At 41.3% G+C, this 14,704-nt stretch overlaps 2 protein-coding genes across 4 annotated transcripts; both read left to right on the forward strand.

Annotated features, from left to right (window-relative positions):
• The first annotated feature begins 57 nt into the window (after positions 1 to 57).
• On the forward strand, positions 58 to 11,967 carry LOC115365126 (mothers against decapentaplegic homolog 2). 3 transcript variants are annotated; one of them, XM_030059927.1, is made up of 11 exons: positions 58 to 416; positions 1,540 to 1,947; positions 3,534 to 3,623; positions 3,878 to 4,071; positions 4,756 to 4,890; positions 5,813 to 5,887; positions 6,855 to 6,908; positions 7,198 to 7,410; positions 8,084 to 8,221; positions 9,037 to 9,181; positions 9,671 to 9,794. In XM_030059927.1, the coding sequence occupies exons 2-11, from the start codon at positions 1,712 to 1,714 to the stop codon at positions 9,792 to 9,794; spliced, it is 1,404 nt and encodes a 467-aa protein (XP_029915787.1). In that variant the 5' UTR covers positions 58 to 416; positions 1,540 to 1,711. The 3 variants fall into 3 exon arrangements, with proteins under 3 accessions (XP_029915787.1, XP_029915788.1, XP_029915786.1); XM_030059928.1 differs by having other exon boundaries at positions 69 to 416; positions 5,813 to 5,875; positions 9,671 to 11,967; XM_030059926.1 differs by lacking the exon at positions 58 to 416 and having other exon boundaries at positions 1,712 to 1,947; positions 9,671 to 11,967.
• A 633-nt stretch (positions 11,968 to 12,600) lies between these two features.
• Positions 12,601 to 14,354, forward strand: LOC115364659 (immediate early response 3-interacting protein 1-like). Its single transcript, XM_030059187.1, has 3 exons — positions 12,601 to 12,754; positions 13,068 to 13,169; positions 13,796 to 14,354. Exons 1-3 carry the CDS (start codon positions 12,664 to 12,666, stop codon positions 13,849 to 13,851), a joined length of 249 nt encoding a protein of 82 aa, XP_029915047.1. The 5' UTR covers positions 12,601 to 12,663; the 3' UTR covers positions 13,852 to 14,354.
• The last annotated feature ends 350 nt before the right edge of the window (positions 14,355 to 14,704 follow it).

Genomic DNA, 14,704 nt, shown 5'->3' on the forward strand with positions numbered 1-14,704 from the left:
TATTGGAAAAATACTAAAAGCCCACAGCAAATTGTTTTGGCTTCAAACCCTCTCCAATGACAGATAACAAACCATGCTGTCAAATAAACAATAAGGATTGTCACGGACACGACCCAATCTTGTGCATTATTTAGCGTGCATCTGCTTGAAATCCTCCAATCGTTTTTTCAGAGGGCGGATTAAGACTCGGGCCGTAGCGAGCATGTTTGTGTGAGTCTGCTGTTCCGGTCTACCCAACAGGGCTAACTAGCTCCAGTAGCACTAGCAGCAACTTGAGAAGAGCCAGCCAGCCCCTTGTCAAAAAAAAAAATAGCTGCAGTAGGAAACAATTCAGCCGCTTTTCTGCAGCAAGGTGCTTATTGAACAGTGCACGCCCTTTTCTACAAAAAGTGAAGTCGTGGAGCATAATACCTGGGGTAACTACCGAAATGGTTTTTTTTTGTTGTTGTTTTCTCGACTTTGAAGCGTGTTGTGTTTTGTGTGAGCGACCTAGCTTGCGCTAGCTAGGCGAGAGCAAGGCTGCAGTTTGGAAGAGTTCCGTTTCAGATGCTAACTCATTTTCTCCCCGGTTTCGGTGCCATGTCTCTTATTTTGAGTACAAGTTCCTAACATTCAATAGGCATATTGAAAGACAATGTTAAAATTGGCAATATGTCCTCCTAACTTTCTGTGGTCTTGGATTTGTTGATGAGCTAAGGTTAGTTAGCAAAGTAGCGCGACTTGACTGTTGCGCACAGGAGGCTCTCCGTGGATCACAACAAAAGGATTTTTGATAACAAGCTGGCAGCTAGCTGAGTTAGGCTAACGCTAGCTGGCCTAGCTAGATAAGGAAGCCTCCACAGATTGACTCCGGTATCTGCATGTAGCATTTTCAACAGATTGGTAATTGGTGTTTATGTCGAATACCAGTGTAAAACGCAGTTTGGGCGATATTTGTTGGTTAACTTTCAGTGCGAGCGGCGGACTAACGCCGGTGAAGTTATTGTTGTGATTTGACTCCAAGCAAGGCCCCCCATCAGGTAGCTAGCAGCCGGCCTTTCGGCTAACTTGCCAAGCCAGTTGGTGTTAGCAGTGGGGGGCCTGTCACAAATACACTCGTTGTTCAAATTCATTGAATTGCGCTCATTAGTCAGGGCTGTTCATTATGTTAATTAATTAATAGCTTGAATGATGGCTTGTGTCCACCGGAATGTGCCACATTCAGGCACACCCTATTTGTGAACTTTGTTAAGTTTGCAAGGTAGCTGCATGTCCAGCCGTATTTGTGCCAAGCTAACGTCAAGTGGACTGTCTGCTTGTTCAACTCGCTGAATGCTCCACTTAAGAGGCAAGAGGCTCTGTTATGTAACGTTGCCACCGCTGCTGACAGCAGTCTTATAAACTTGTTTCATTATTGCAATTTGCATTCTTGCAAAACGTATCTCGTGTGTGGGTGCACTTCAGCAATTTGGATGTTGTTATAAGCCTGTGTTCAGTCACTCTTCACTGTGTTTTGTTTGCATTAATAATAATTTACATTGTGTTTTACTTTCCCCCAAGGTGTCCATCCTTTTGAATATACCCTGTTAGCGCTGGCTTCCGCCCTGTGACTCTTTGGTCAGTAGAGGGGCCACACCAGAGCAAGGGCCCACGTCGTGCCTCCAGGTCCCCTCTGCCTCTGTGTGTGACCGTGTGTTGAGTTCTCTGGAGACTCTCGGCTAGCCCCACCAAGATGTCCTCCATCTTGCCGTTCACTCCTCCTGTGGTGAAGAGGCTGTTGGGCTGGAAGAAGTCAGCCAGCGGTCCAGGTGGAGCGGGCGGCGGAGAGCAGAACGGACAAGAAGAGAAGTGGTGTGAGAAGGCTGTGAAGAGCCTGGTGAAGAAGCTGAAGAAGACAGGCCAGCTGGACGAGCTGGAGAAAGCCATCACCACACAGAACTGCAACACCAAGTGTGTCACCATCCCCAGGTATATCGACTGACACGCAGTCACTGCTCATTTACGTGTCAGATGAAAAGCAGCTGTTGTGCTTGTTAGGCAGTTGTTTCTAATGTGTCTACAAGCCTACTTGCTTGGACCTAACCTACTACCTCTGCCTAACACGAAACCATGAAACATAGTGTCCTCAAGAGATAGGGATCTTACATATAGATTTGTAAACTGTCATTTCCTTGCATGACTACTGACATTATAAAACTGCTGAGAATGTGGAAACGTTTGTTCAGTGATGTGGGTCGGGATACAAAAAAAAAGTAAACCAACATACCTTTCCCATTATACATGAATGGTTGTTGGAATTCCAAAACATGTTGTTCTGGTACAGTCAGGAAAATCACATCCCTGTTTGTTTTTAACAGTGCCGACAGTGAGGCTGATGTGTATTACTCTCACGGGGAGCGATGTAAAAAGGGGTGAGAGAGGATGTTCTCTTTATCAGCCAGCCAGCCAGCCTTGATGGCCTAGACTCATGTTCACAGGGAACACCGTGTTAACAGATTCATTCCTCACTGATGTGCTGCCAAGTAGCATGTCAGATGTTTGTGTGTCTATAGATAGCTGGTTGGTTGTTATCGCCTGAGAATTGTTCCAGGCAGCACTGTTATATTTTTGTTGAGATACAATGGCTGGCTCAATGTGAATGAAATTATTTCTCATAGATGTCTCTGGTGTAGTTCATAACCCAGTGTCTCTCTTACATGAGAGGGGAAGGGTTAAGAGCTAATACCAATGTGGGAAATTGCCACTAGCCCTATGTTAGTTGGTTGTGGCTGGTGGGTCTGTTCTTTCTGTCAGCTACTGCAAGTGACACAGTCAAAGTATCTGTTGAATTTTATTGTGTATATAAGCTACTAAGGCTGGTGAACAAAAGCCGTTTTCCTGCCCTGTTACAAACCAGAATATTGTGATTAAGAATGGTAGTTGAGATCCCACTTAAGTTAATTAAGCCTAGTACATGGTGTTGTGTTTTTAGCATTACACATGTAGACTCTGTTCTTGTCCTGTTATTCAGAAGCAACTACTTCATCATTCTTCCTCATTCCATCTTTTTGATTTCTGACCATTTTCTCGTGAATGTTTTGAGAATGTCTGAAAATGGAAATGTCCTCCTTTCCAAGGTTGCCTCCTCCGTTTTTTCCCCCCCTTTTGTCCCATTGTGTGTCTTCAGTGTTTGTTTGAATGTCTCCAGATAAGTTCACTGCCTCTGACATAAATGGCTGTAGTGAAAAAGTTTTGAGTTATTTTCAGTGTTCGATACAATGCCACAATTGTTTAAGAATGCTTTGTGTCACCAACAGTCTCATTGTGTGTTAGTGAATTCCATGTTATGTTTTTTTTCCCCTTGATTCTATCAAAAAGGCTTCTCTTATTTGAAGTTCCCATCTTTCATTTCCCTCGCTGAAAATGAATTTGATGTGTTTTTTTTTTCCCCATAAGACTCCAATAAAAGAGGCCTTTTAATGTTTACATTACCCATACTGATATTTCTGAATGATCCATGTCCCATGTTTATCATTTGTTTTTTGTTTTTGTTTTGTTGTTTTCTCTGTGCACAGCAATTGCTCTGAAATATGGGGACTGAGTACACCAAATACGATAGAACAGTGGGATACATCAGGCCTATACAGCTACCCTGACCAAACCAGGTGACTATCCTCAACTATTGTACGGTGTTGCATACAACTTTGATGTGGGAAAGATGTCATTACAGTCTTGGGAGGGTGACGGACATTGAGAACATCTTTGCCTCTCATTCTCGTCACTCCCCCCATTTGCTCCATCTCCATTTTCCCCTCCCCTCCCTGGCAATAATATGCATCATCCTCCCCTTCTCCCATCTACCCTCCCCTGTGTGCCTCCCACCTGTCTCAACATCATCTCCTGGTTGCTGTTCAATCAGATCCCTGGATGGACGCCTGCAGGTCTCCCACAGGAAGGGGCTTCCCCATGTTATCTACTGCCGCTTGTGGCGATGGCCGGACCTGCACAGCCACCACGAGCTGCGTGCCATCGAGGCCTGTGAGTATGCCTTCCACCTCAAGAAGGACGAGGTCTGCATCAACCCCTACCACTACCAGAGGGTGGAGACTCCAGGTGAGCTGGCACTACCTGTCACTTGTCAACCACTAGATGCCTCCTGCCATAATTGTGCGGTTTTGTTTTATGGAACCAGACAAATATACTTAGATGCAGCGAAACCATATCTCTCCACATTTTCTTTCTCTTTTGCCTGATTGTTGCTGTGAGTTACCAATCTATCCATTGGCCCCCTTGCAAATCTATAAAATTTAACTTCATGTCAGCTCGTATCATTATGTATTCTGACTCGGTTCAATAAAGGTTTGTTTATCCTATATGGTGTAATTTAAAATGAAATAAAAAGATACAGACAATAAAAATAAGACATAGAATAAACATCACAGAACCAAAATAAATAAGACATTCTTTTTACAGTTGTTCTTTAGAATTTGACATTGCTCATTATTTTGTTGAACATTATAGTGACTACAAGGGTTAGACCAACATGGATGTGCTGACATGTGGGACTGATTTTGGTATTTTGTTAAAACCTGGTCGTTGGTTAAAGTTGTACAGAACACAAAAACTTGTAAATCTTTTTATATGACAGTGGTTATATTTAATCAGATTGATAGTGGCACAGCACGTTGGCTACTGACTGCTTCAATCCAACAAATACTGGTGTCAACTTAAAAAAAAAAAAAAACACATTGGTGTAACCCTAATCTCTGAAACTAATGCTTGTACCGTATTCTCCAGTGCTGCCTCCCGTTCTCGTGCCAAGACACTCGGAAATCCTGACAGAGCTGCCACCTCTGGATGACTATACTCATTCCATACCTGAGAACACAAACTTTCCTGCAGGAATTGAACCTCCAAACAACTATATACCAGGTTAGACTATCTGTTCTACTTGACTAATCCAATGTGTGATAGATTAATTCAAATCATCTTACTATATGTACTTTTTCTGTGTACTGTTGATGAAACTGTGATGTGCTTACAAGATACTGTAGTATCATTTTAAAGAGACCTTTTAATATAAATACCTTTTAATATAGTAGTGGGTAGATAACTGTGTATGCAAAGCTTCTTGCTGCAAAGCTAGAATAGCAATAGCTATAATATATACGCTAGTTAGGGGTCTTCTGATACAGCTGGTACCACGTCTTAAAGCTCAGTCCTTACTGCAGCAGCCTAGGCTCAGTTCTGAGCTGAGCCATTTGCTTCATGTGATTCGTTTTGAAATAAAGCAGAAATGCCAAAAAAGAAGCAAAGGTGCTAGTTTAGTTACATGTCTAGAAGGAGAAAAACCAAATTTCAACCCAACTTGAGTCCTTTAGCATCTGAATGCTCTTCATCTAGTAAAAGCTGGCCCAGAATTTATCATTTTTCCTCTTTGTCTGAGAGCTTTTTTAGACAGAACGAAGTTTCTTTGGTTTAATAACTGATTCTCAGCTTCAGCAATCAGCAAAGTGTGTTGCACTAGAGTGAGACGTTTGATAGCATTTTGGTAGCAAGGGCAGTTTGAATGTGAATTCTGAGCTGTTAGAAACTACAGGTTGGGCACTGCAGAGATGGACAGTGCTAAGTGACAGTCCGACATTGTAAATACAGAGAAATTGGCTGCAATAGTAACAGACTGGCTGCCAGTGGTGCTGGTTTTCCAGTGCAAGCAAAATGGGCCCAGCATCAGCTTATGATACACATGATTTTTGACAGTGTAGAAAGGGTAAAATGTTGCACATGATAATTTTGAGTTGACTATACCACAACTTAACAAGTCATTTCCTGTTCTCTAACCTCATTCCAACAGAAACTCCACCACCAGGCTATATCAGTGAGGATGGGGAGGCCAGTGATCAACAGATGAATCAAAGTATGGACACAGGTACCCTAGACTAGCATCTCCCTGTGTTTTTCTTTTGTCTGTCATCCTCTCCTCCCTAGCTGAGTCAAAGTGAAATTTGTGTTGTCCTTAAAAAAATAAATCTGTTTTTAGCAAATACTGAAAACACATATGTGGCATACAGTGTAAACATAGTAAAATTAGCAAGAAGGGTGTCAACAAGGATGCTAAGAAAAGAGTAATGCGAACGTAATATCACTGTAAAGCCACATCCTTTTCCTCCTGACAAGCAATAGAAAGTGCACATGGTTTTGTCCCAAACCCAGGTATCCATTTAGAAAAATTGCATCACGTTTTACTGACTGGATCCTCCACATTTTCCATATTTTAGAAATATGGAATGATGTAATACAGGTAATAATTTTCCACTTGATGTTGAAAGAAATTACCGTATTTCACCAATTAATCGCCGGGCCGCAAATAGCCACCTGGTTCTTATAAACGCCTGGGGTCTGCACCCATTTTGCATATTAAACGTCCACCCCAATAACCACCGGGGCGATTATTTGCATTATATTGAGGTAAACCCAAAATTAGGCTATTCACCTTATTTTTGCAGAAGTAAACAGTTAGCCGCACAATAACTGAGCGGCACTTCCATTTTCTGTCAAAATAAGAGAGCTAGCTAACGTTAGAAAAAAAGGGTGTACCATAATCTTAAATCGACCGACTGTAAATATGTTGGACAGTAACTGTCATCACAATAATGGTCTGGTGCAGGTCTGTGCAAAAATAAATAAAGGCCTGCAGCGAATAGCCGCCTGGTTCTTTTAAATGCCTGGGCTCCAAGTTGATTTTGCGTATTAAACGCCCGGGCTATTAATTGGGGAAATACAGTATTTAGATTTTTTTTCTTCATTGAATTGTGCTTATTTAACTGCTTTACAGTAACACACCCTGCATGATTTCCTGTTAACAAAGATGACCCTCTGTTTTGTGTCCATGTCAGGTTCTCCTGCAGAACTATCTCCCAGCACTCTGTCCCCTGTCAATCACAGCATGGGTAAGACACAATAAGTTCTTATTTACACTGCACTAATATGAACAAGTGGTAGTGCTTTATGTACTCAGGTAGTGTGTATGTTACACCATCTAGCCTCCCTGTGGGGCTGCTTCCTCATTGTAATGCTACTAGATGATGTATCACACACACACAACCTCACCAACGCACATTCGCACGCACACATACACTAGGAACACCTAACGTTTAGTCCTGCAGTTTGAGCATGAGGCGCCTTGTTTCAAAATGAGATGGTTGTGTTAACACTTTGCGGCCTGATCCTCTGCTGTAGACCTGCAGCCGGTGACTTACTCTGAGCCAGCCTTCTGGTGCTCGATAGCCTACTACGAACTGAACCAGCGTGTGGGCGAGACGTTCCACGCCTCTCAGCCCTCGCTGACGGTGGATGGCTTCACAGACCCATCCAACTCCGAGCGTTTCTGCCTGGGCCTGCTGTCTAATGTCAACAGGAATGCCACTGTGGAGATGACTAGGAGGCACATAGGTACCTTACCCAAAATCTTAAGGCACTATTGGTCGGAGGGGTACAGTGTTTTACTGGAAACTGGTCACCTGATCTATTTCCATATTAAGCTTGAAACTGAGGTTCTTATCAACTTGAGATAGCATGAAACTTTGAACATTAGGCCACAATGATCAAAATGTACCAGCCACTTTCATTATATCAGCCAAATTACATCAAGGATAGAAAATTAACTACTAACTACTGAAAGCCCTTAATAGCCACAACTAAAAAGTCATCAGCATTTGGCCAGCAGCCAGAGTTAATTTCTTATATAGAGTACGCCAGCCGATTCCTAGATTACCTGCATTACAAGCAGCTAGAGATGTGCGTGTATTACTTCTTTCCAGCTAATGTATATTGTCAAATATTTGTACAGCAAAAAAATATTGTCATGGCTTACAGCATTACTTAGAAATAGAGTGTGCACATAATCACAATTTTCTAATAGGCTCAGAAAAAAAAGCTTTTACCTTTTTTCACATTATTCTTTTTACAGTAGAGACAAAGTATGTGTTGTGTTGGTGTTCATATCACAAGGGTGTCACCAGTGTAGCTTAGACATCAAAACTAATGCATCCTGTTACTGAGACAGTTTCACATTTGTTTATTGCACTTGGAAAGTAAATTAATTGATTCTGATGTGTGTCTACAGGAAGAGGAGTTAGACTGTACTACATTGGAGGGGAGGTATTTGCTGAGTGTCTGAGTGATAGCGCCATCTTTGTCCAGAGTCCAAACTGCAACCAACGGTATGGCTGGCACCCGGCAACAGTGTGCAAAATTCCTCCAGGTAACGTGCTGTATGGCACTCAGTAAATTAGAGGCAGTTTTCAGCTAATTTAGCTAACGATTCATGTAACAACATGTATGAACCTAGCCAGCTAGTGTAAAATTGCCCCCCTTCCAAATTCAAAGGAAACAAGTTTAATATATTAGCATCGTAACTGCTGCCCAATTTGGAATCCGCTTGATGATCTATGTGGGGGATCTTTTATGATTTTAAACAACAGCACATAGTAAAAAAAAAAAAAAACTCCATGTTGTGTGTGCTGTAACCATGCTGTCAATGCCCAGGATGTCTTCAGTAAACTGCCTTTTTGTGTCAGTGACACACCAAGCATTTTTCTCAGTTGTGATCTTTTTGCAATCTCCAGCACCTTTTTCCTTCATAGTATAAGCTGTGCACAACGCTTTATCCTTTTTTATTGCTAACATGTAGTAGCTGTTCTTTGTGAATCACAAACTTGTCAGTTCAGTTCTTTCAGTCCTTCAGTGTTGCTAATGGCACTTACTCATCAGCTGGAGATTTGGTAGTTGCTGGTACTGTGACATGCAGAGAAATTGGCTTGTGACTGGAAGCACAGTCTAAAATTGAGTAACTTGGCTTCAGAACTCTTTGTTCTTTGCCTGTTCTCATGAGGAGTTGCCCACTGGTTAATAGAAGAAAGCCTGTGGCTTTACTGAGCAGGAGTGAATGTATGTGACTGTTTTCATTTAAAGCAGAAAAAGGCTGTGCTTGCTCCGCAGACCGACCCTGGATAAATCAAACGTGTTTAAAAAGCCACAGGGACAACACACTAACTACTATCTGTCGTGTTCCTGCAGGCTGTAATCTGAAAATCTTCAACAACCAGGAATTTGCAGCCCTGCTGGCCCAGTCAGTCAACCAAGGTTTTGAGGCTGTGTACCAGCTCACCAGGATGTGCACCATCCGCATGAGCTTTGTCAAAGGCTGGGGAGCCGAGTACAGGTGAGCATTTGGTATTATACTGAAGGGCGAACTTGTTCAAATTGAGTCCTTAATTGTTTCCATGAAGTAATGTTGACTGCTTTATCAGCGTTCATTATTCATCTTAACTATCATTCAGTTGTTTGAATACCAGTGGTGCCCCATATAGTGAATTTAGTAATATGTAATAATTGGACAGGAATGTAGTTTTGACAAGTGTCCACAAAGTGGGATATTTGAGTGACTGAGGAATTGCAGTGTTGCACAATACACCAGGGTGTTTTACCACTGAACAAAGGGTCAAAATTAAGTCTAGTGTTGCTTCCTGTACTTGACTTATGTCAGTCTTACATTTAAAGCATTTAGTTCATAATCTTATCCAGAGCATCTTACAGTGAGTGCAGCAGCAGAATAAGATTAATTTCCTTTCAGAGTTGCAAAGATTACAGGTCAGGACTGAAAGAGTGGGAATCAGCAGAGCCAGACATGGATGTATGTTTTGTGTCCTAGGCGGCAGACTGTCACAAGCACTCCTTGCTGGATCGAGCTGCATTTGAACGGACCCCTGCAGTGGCTGGACAAGGTTCTGACCCAGATGGGTTCCCCGTCTGTGCGCTGCTCCAGTATGTCCTAAACAGCTAAAGGAAACACCCCAAAACGTCAGCCCATTACAAAGATCATGAAATTCTAAACTTGTGAGTCCTATCATGAAAAAAAAATATAGAAACCCCACAGAATGAATTTCTGTAACATACTTCATAGTATTTGTGGCCCAGTTCCACGTCCCTGTTTTAACTTTATACATACACACACAAACACACACACACACACACAATGCACACACACACACACACACACACACACACACACACATACAAAAAAACAGACTTTTCAGTATGGAATTTGGCACTTTGTTACCCATCTATGTCATGCACCTTGTTAAATTGCTTTTCCCCAAATCCTTAATATTAGATCTATTTGTGGTACAAATAAAATGTATATTGGTTTTTAGTCCAGGAAGCAGGGGGAAATACCAAAAATATCTGTGAATAGTTTCTCAGTATTGAAGATTGCTTGTATGAGTAACACAAGCTTGAATGCTAAAATGATTTTTAGTCCAACCCACCCCAACCATTGTTCTGATCCTAAGTTTACTTTTCTCTGGGAAACTTGGACCCATCTTTTGTCAGGGGGGAGTTGGCTTGGGTGAGAAACGATGGCCTTGGTGGCTGTTCCCCTCTGAGGGAAAACGCCACAATGTGTTTATGAAATTTGATTGAATTGACTTCTCTTTGCCAGAATGGCCCTTTTTTAAACTCTTGATGTGTGTCGTTATAAGACATACCTCTTAATAGACAAATAGGAATGTTAGTAAAAGGAAAAAAAGAAAAATTAGAAACCCAAAACAAACTGCAAACTCGGTCTGGCTGTAGTTTACTTCTTTGTCATTATATGGCACTCTCCCGTGTCCTTGGTTTAGTTGATTTGCAGCCCCACTGAACAGCCTGGAATGGAAGCTAATGAGATCTTGGCCAGGGTGTGCGGGGTGCGCTGGGCAGGGACCAGAGAATATCAGCTGTTAGTGAAAGATTTTTTTTTTCTCTTTGACATGACACTGGGAGTCCAGGGGCTCTCCAAGGTGAAGCATTAAAAAAAAAAAAAAAAAGTCTCACCAGGAGAAATTGAAGGTATCAATGAATTTCATTCTGTTGTTTTTAGCCTATATCCCCTTTCTTTTGCTACTTTTTTTGTATTCTCATGTATTTTTATATATAAATATACTTAAAATTTTCTGTCGTTCACTTTTTATTAAAGTAATATTTTCAAGACCACAGCTGTTTTTAAAGTGACATTGAGAGCATGGATCATTCCTTCATTTTACCTAAAAGCTTCAGCTTGAATCCAGTTCCAATTGAAGCCCTTTGTCTTGGTAAGAAAATCACTGCCCCACATGATGTAGCTTGTTTTTATCTTTTTTTTTTTTTTTTTTTTTTTCAAAAGAAATCTGGTGCATTTAAAGTACACAATTGATTTGCCTGTAACCCGAATCTGCTTTCCTGTAATGGTTTTACTGACTCCAGAGGCATGTACAACTTACTAATGGACATTCATCTCTTCACTTTTGTGAAAACACTCATTTGACCTCTTGAAGCCCTTTGGTGCTTAGTTAAGCGGGTAAAGGTCAACCAGATATAATTGGCTTTTAAAATGTTATAGAAACACGGCAGTATTCCAGTTTCTTACATCAGAAAGGAAGAGCGAATGAGCCTGCACACTGGGACATTCTGTGTTAATGTGTGTATTGTATTCGTTCCTGTCTATAAAATACAGTATGTACAACAAGACTTACTAGCTTGCACTCTGCCATTATTGTCATTATGTGGCTGTTGCGAGTTTAACATCTGTTTTTCCTTCCCCTCTCCTTTTATTGATGTAAATGTGTTTACCTTACGGCACTAGTGATTGTACTTTAAGTGCACCTAGTGAGTTTGGATTTGGGGAACTGAACCATGTGTTAGGGTCCAGTGTTACATTGTTTTTATCTTTGGCCTACAACATATGAATGTGAAAAAATACATTACAAAACTGACGTGGACCAGACGTACATATACATAACAGTAGTACAGTATGTGTGTATTTAACAGTAATCTTTTGCAAAGCAGTCAGTACAGTAGATGTCGCAGTTGTTTTACCAGTAGAGGGCGGTATTGATAGAGCAGTTCTTTTCTGACCATAAGCTTCTCAGGCGTGTGGCATATTATGCAGACTTCATAAAACACTAATAAAGATTTTTATTCTCATGATGACTCTGCCTTTAGTGTCCATTTTGTGTACTTGTTTACAGTGACATTGGCTGCTGAAACCACAGCTCAGGACAAGCAGCAAAAGCTTTATTGTTTTTGAGGTTACACAATCTCACTATGTTTTTTTTTTTTTTTTTATATGCTGTAACAAGGCAATGTTTAAGTCAAAGGGAGTGTTATCCTGCTGCAGTGGTGGAAAGTTGCCAGAATATTTGACTTTTAGCTGATATTGTACTTCAGTTGTAGTAGTAGTAGTAGTAGTAGTAGTCAACTTAAGAGTAAAATGTAGCTACTCTCAGTAAAGAGCATAAAGTAAATCCAACACTGTTCCACTGGCTGATATTGATGACGAGCTGCAGTACAATATACACTCAATGATGGGTCTTAAATTGTGGTACACTGCAAATGGCTCGGCAAAAACCATACTTACTCAGGGGGCACTGGTACATAAATGCTACTTATTCACAGACACTAACTGAGTATCTGCATGTAAATATGCCTGCAACAAAACTGGGGAGGATTTCAATATGTGGTCACGTGATACTTTAAGAAACGTAATAAACGGGTCCGCTGCAGAGCAGGCATTGGTCCGGACGCCTGCACCTGAACGTCTCACAAGGACTTAAGAAGTTTGTCGGTTGTCGGCCACCGTAGGCTACGTCAGAGGTAAATATCCAGCTCGCTGCCGACAGTGAAAAGATGGCATTTACTTTGTATTCCCTTATTCAAGCAGCTATTCTGTGCGTTAATGCCGTCGCCGTGTTGCACGAAGAGAGGTTTCTAAGTAAAAGTAAGTGACTCCCTTTGAATGTGACGTGCCTGGTGTAGCTCTGGCTAACCGTGCTGCTCGACAACGGGCAACGTTAGCTAGCTAGCTAATTCAAGCTAACTGTCTAAGAGCTCCGACAGGATTGTAGCAAACTAAACGCCAACCAGCAACACCAGTGGAGAATAACATCATTGTAACTGGCTTACTGACCTTTAATGCACATCAGGAAGTCTGTGAAGTCGAGTCTAGCTACCCAACTTTTAAAGCTAACACAGCTGTTAATCTGTGGTTATGTGACACTGGTTAGCTAACGGGATTATATTTTATTCCTCAGTCGGATGGGGAGTGGACCAAAGTGTCGGAGGTTTTGGTGATGAACCTGGCATCAAAGTGCAGCTCATGAATCTTGTCCGCTCTGTGAGGACAGTGATGAGAGGTATAACCCCCCAACACACACACACACACACACACACACACACTACAAGTGTTGCAGTTTAACATTATAATGTATTTGTATTTATTGTGTTTTTTATTTAATTCTAGAGGTCACAGTAGGTCATTTTATGCAATTAAGTCAAGTTTCAAAAAACAGTTTCACTACAATGAGATGGCTCCTATGGGGCCTAACATCATCACACATGAATCAAATGTGGCTCATTGAATCCACAAGAGTCTCAGCTTTCCAGTCAGACCCAATTTATGCAGCTCCAAGACTCTTTAGGCCCCAGGATGCATATATGTACTGTACTGCATGCAAAAACCTGCATGGGTTTTGCCCCAGGCTGCATAGGATTAGTATAAGGTGGGCATGTCTGCAAAGAGGAGACCTGTGAGTGTCCATAGAGCCCCTTTCATTCACACATCTTGAGGCCAGGGGACAAGAGACCCCTTTGAAAATAGCCATCCTAGTTTTTCCCTCACCAAGATTTATGACATACTTGTTACCATTGGATTTCTTAAGTCTTCTACTTTCATATAATACTAATATTTTCATTTAAAAGTGATTGAGCAACTTTCCCACCCCTAATGTTTTAATGATATAATTTGTCACTTGCTCTGCAGTTCCATTGATAGCAGTGAATTCTGTCTGCATCGTGCTGCTGCTGCTGTTTGGATGAAGAGAAATGACTGGCACTTCCCACAGGAGAGCCTCCATCACCTCAGGAACCCTTGACAATTTTTTTTTTTATCTCCTTTTCTCTCCCCACACGCACAGTTGTTCATGTCAACCTGCACTAGGGTTGTTGTCATGTGATATTCTCGACCACTCCATTGGAAAACTGTTCAGGCCGACCCAGCACAGCCCAGTAATGCAACATAAGTGCCTACAGATTAATTACACCGGTTGCAGTGGCTGTTATTTTGAAACTGTTGAATAGCCGATGCTTCCATTTGCTCTTTTAGACAATAATTCATTTTGTAACTCAGCTTATATTCCATAGTTTTGTGGAATAAAACTAGAGCTAGGCTATGAAGAATGTGAAAAATGTAATGGGGGATCAACTGTAAAATAGTTGAAATTTGTCATTATCTGTCTCACACTGAAGACTGTTAAATTAATATTGGATTTTTGGTAAATGGATGTTGATTTACTCGTGAAATAAAATGTTTTTAAACTTTACCCCTGTGTGATAAGATTGCTGAATATGGGGAGAAGTTGACTTTGTTTACACTTAGAAAGTGGCTTAGATCAGATTTTTTTTTTTTCTCTCTCAAATGTGACACATCTGATTTTTATTTTTTATGCCAGTGTGAACAGCAGTAAACCACACTTAATGTGGAATTTCCAGTTCTGACTTTCATATGTGGTCCTAAATCAGATATGTATCTGCTCCCTGTTGATGTGACAGCTGTGTGAACAGTCAGATCAGACTTCATGTGGGTTTTCCTCCCACTGAGCCGCTTCACATCACCGCCAGAGCGTTATTAATCACTGTAAGCAGTGATGGACAAAACAAAACATGGAGGATC

Source organism: Myripristis murdjan, chromosome 9, assembly GCF_902150065.1.
Source record: "Myripristis murdjan chromosome 9, fMyrMur1.1, whole genome shotgun sequence".
In the NCBI taxonomy this organism is placed as follows: Eukaryota; Metazoa; Chordata; class Actinopteri; order Holocentriformes; family Holocentridae; genus Myripristis; species Myripristis murdjan.